Source organism: Corvus kubaryi, unplaced genomic scaffold, assembly GCF_017639235.1.
Source record: "Corvus kubaryi isolate FWS band 111438036 unplaced genomic scaffold, C.kubaryi_AGA036_p1.0 37027, whole genome shotgun sequence".
Taxonomy (NCBI): Eukaryota; Metazoa; Chordata; class Aves; order Passeriformes; family Corvidae; genus Corvus; species Corvus kubaryi.
The window spans coordinates 33,671-35,812 of record NW_024581012.1 but is presented as its reverse complement, the minus strand read 5'-3'; the positions used below and the strand labels follow the sequence as shown (position 1 = coordinate 35,812).

The 2,142-nt window shown below is 65.3% G+C and overlaps 1 protein-coding gene across 3 annotated transcripts in view; it reads left to right on the top strand.

The window, feature by feature from the left end:
• The window catches only part of POU6F1 (POU class 6 homeobox 1), an 18,255-nt gene that overhangs the window by 10,413 nt on the left and 5,700 nt on the right, over window positions 1-2,142 (top strand). For all 3 annotated transcript variants that reach the window (XM_042020591.1, XM_042020589.1, XM_042020590.1), the window contains exons 5-6: window positions 522-619; window positions 1,265-1,490. In XM_042020591.1, coding sequence (XP_041876525.1) covers window positions 522-619; window positions 1,265-1,490 — 324 coding nt within the window. The remainder of the gene's footprint in view (window positions 1-521; window positions 620-1,264; window positions 1,491-2,142) is intronic.

The window sequence follows — 2,142 nt, the reverse complement described above, 5'->3', positions numbered from 1 at the left end:
GTGCCCCGGGTCCGTCCTTCCCGGGATCGTTCCCTTCAGTGCCCCGGGTCCGTCCTTCCCGGGATGGTTCCCGGCCGTGTCCCGGGTCCGTCCTTCCCGGGATCGTTCCCTTCAATGCCCCGGGTCCGTCCTTCCCGGGATCGTTCCCAGCTCCATCCCGGGCAGCGGAGGGGGTGTCTGGGTTGTGTCACCTGGGCTGCTCCGGGGTCCCGCTGCAGCTCCACCCCCACCCGCTCCCCGGGAACGCACTTTTTGGGGAGATCCCACTTTTTTCCTCGCTGGTTTCTGGCCAGCGCCCCAAATCCACCCGCACGTGTCACCTGTCCCGCCCTCTCCCCTGCCGGGGGGAGGAGGAGGCCCCGCCCGGGGGGATGGGGGATGGCCGCCGCCCCGGTCCCACTACGGCTGACCCAAGGCACTGCCCCTCCCCGCACCTGAGGACACCTGTGGGAGGGTGTTCGCTCCCTGGCTGTGCAGAGTTCGGGTGCCCCCCTCCTCACCCCCACCTGTTTCTCCCCCAGGTAAAGCCAAAGCAGCGTCGTCGCCCGTCCCCGTCCCCTCGAGCCACGCCCCGAGCCAGCCCGGCGTGACCCACCTGGCCGTGCAGGCCGCCCCACAGGTAACTGCCCCCCGGGGCCGGGGGGCGAGGGGGGGCCCCGGGGGAGGTGTCCGCGGACAGGGGGTGGCCAGGTAAAGGGGACCCGCTTTTGTCCCCCCACACAGAGGGGTCTCCACAGACCTGGGGTGGGGGGGAGGGGAAGGGTGGCCCCAAGGTGCCCCTCGTCTCCCTATGGAGAAGGGGTTCCGTGTAAGGGGGGACCCCGAGGCAAAGGGGATCCCCTCAGTGCCCCCCCACCCCCCACAGAGCGGGGGTCAGCGGATAAGGGGGACCCCCCTTTATACCCTCCAGAGAGGCATCTCCACACCCCCCACAGTGCCCCCCACTGAATAGAGCTACCCCCCCATCTCCCCACGGAGTGGGATTCACGGGTGAGGGGGGCGCCCCCTTTGCCTTCCCCCCCCCTCAGATGTTCACCAGGGAGCCCCCCCTGGGCCCCCCTTCCCGCAGGGGTTCACCAGCTCGGGGGGCTCCCCCTTTGCCCCCCCCGCCCCAAGAGGGATTCACCGGGGAGCTCCCCCTTTGCCCCCTCCCCACCCCAGAGGGGTGTCCCAGGCCGGGGTGGGGGGGCCCTGTGGGGGTTTCCCTGATGCTGAGCAGGGCGTTGATTTGTGTTTCTCTTTCAAATCTCATTTATCTCCGCAGGTGTTGGCTCAGGAAAGCTTAGCCACAGGTGTGACAGGAGTAATGGTTCCGGCAGGGACAGTTACTCAACCTCTTCTTATCCCCATCAGTATTGCAGGTCAGGTGACAGGCCAGCAGGCGCTGGCCCTGGTGACAATTCCCACAGCAACGCTCGCCGCGCTCCCGGGACTGACGCCGGCGGCACCTGCGGGGGCGATTTTCAAACCGCCCGTAGCCAATCTCACAGGTAACCGCAGGTAACCGCGCCTGCCCCGCCCGCCCGCACACCTGGGAGCGGAAACGGGCTCCGGCCGGGGAGTTTGAGTGAAAAAGGTGCAGATTTGGGGCTCCAGGAAGGGTCTGAAATGGGCTTGAGTTTGGGGGATTTGAGAATAAAAGGTGGCGATTTGGGACTCCAGGTGTGGTACCTGGTGCAGATTTGGGGTTCCAGGTGTGGCACCTGGTGTAGATTTGGGGTTCCAGGTGTGGTACCCGGTGTAGATTTGGGGCTCCAGGTGTGGCACGTGCTTGCAATAGGTGAAGTCCAGGTAGATTTGGGGCTCCCGGTGTGGCTGCAGGAGGGGTCTGAAATGGGCTTGAATTTGGGGGATTTGAGAATAAAAGGCGTAAATTTGAGGTTCCAGGTGTGGCACCCGGTGCAGATTTGGGGCTCCAGGTGTGGGACCCGGTGCAGATTTGGGGCTCCAGATGTGGCACCCGGTGCAGATTTCGGGCCCCAGGTGTGGCACCAGGTGTAGATTTGGGGCTCCAGATGTGGCACCAGGTGTAGATTTGGGGCTCCAGATGTGGCACCTGGTGTAGATTTGGGGTTCCAGGTGTGGGACCAGGTGCAGATTTGGGGTTCCAGGTGTGGGACCTGGTGCAGATTTGGGGTCTCC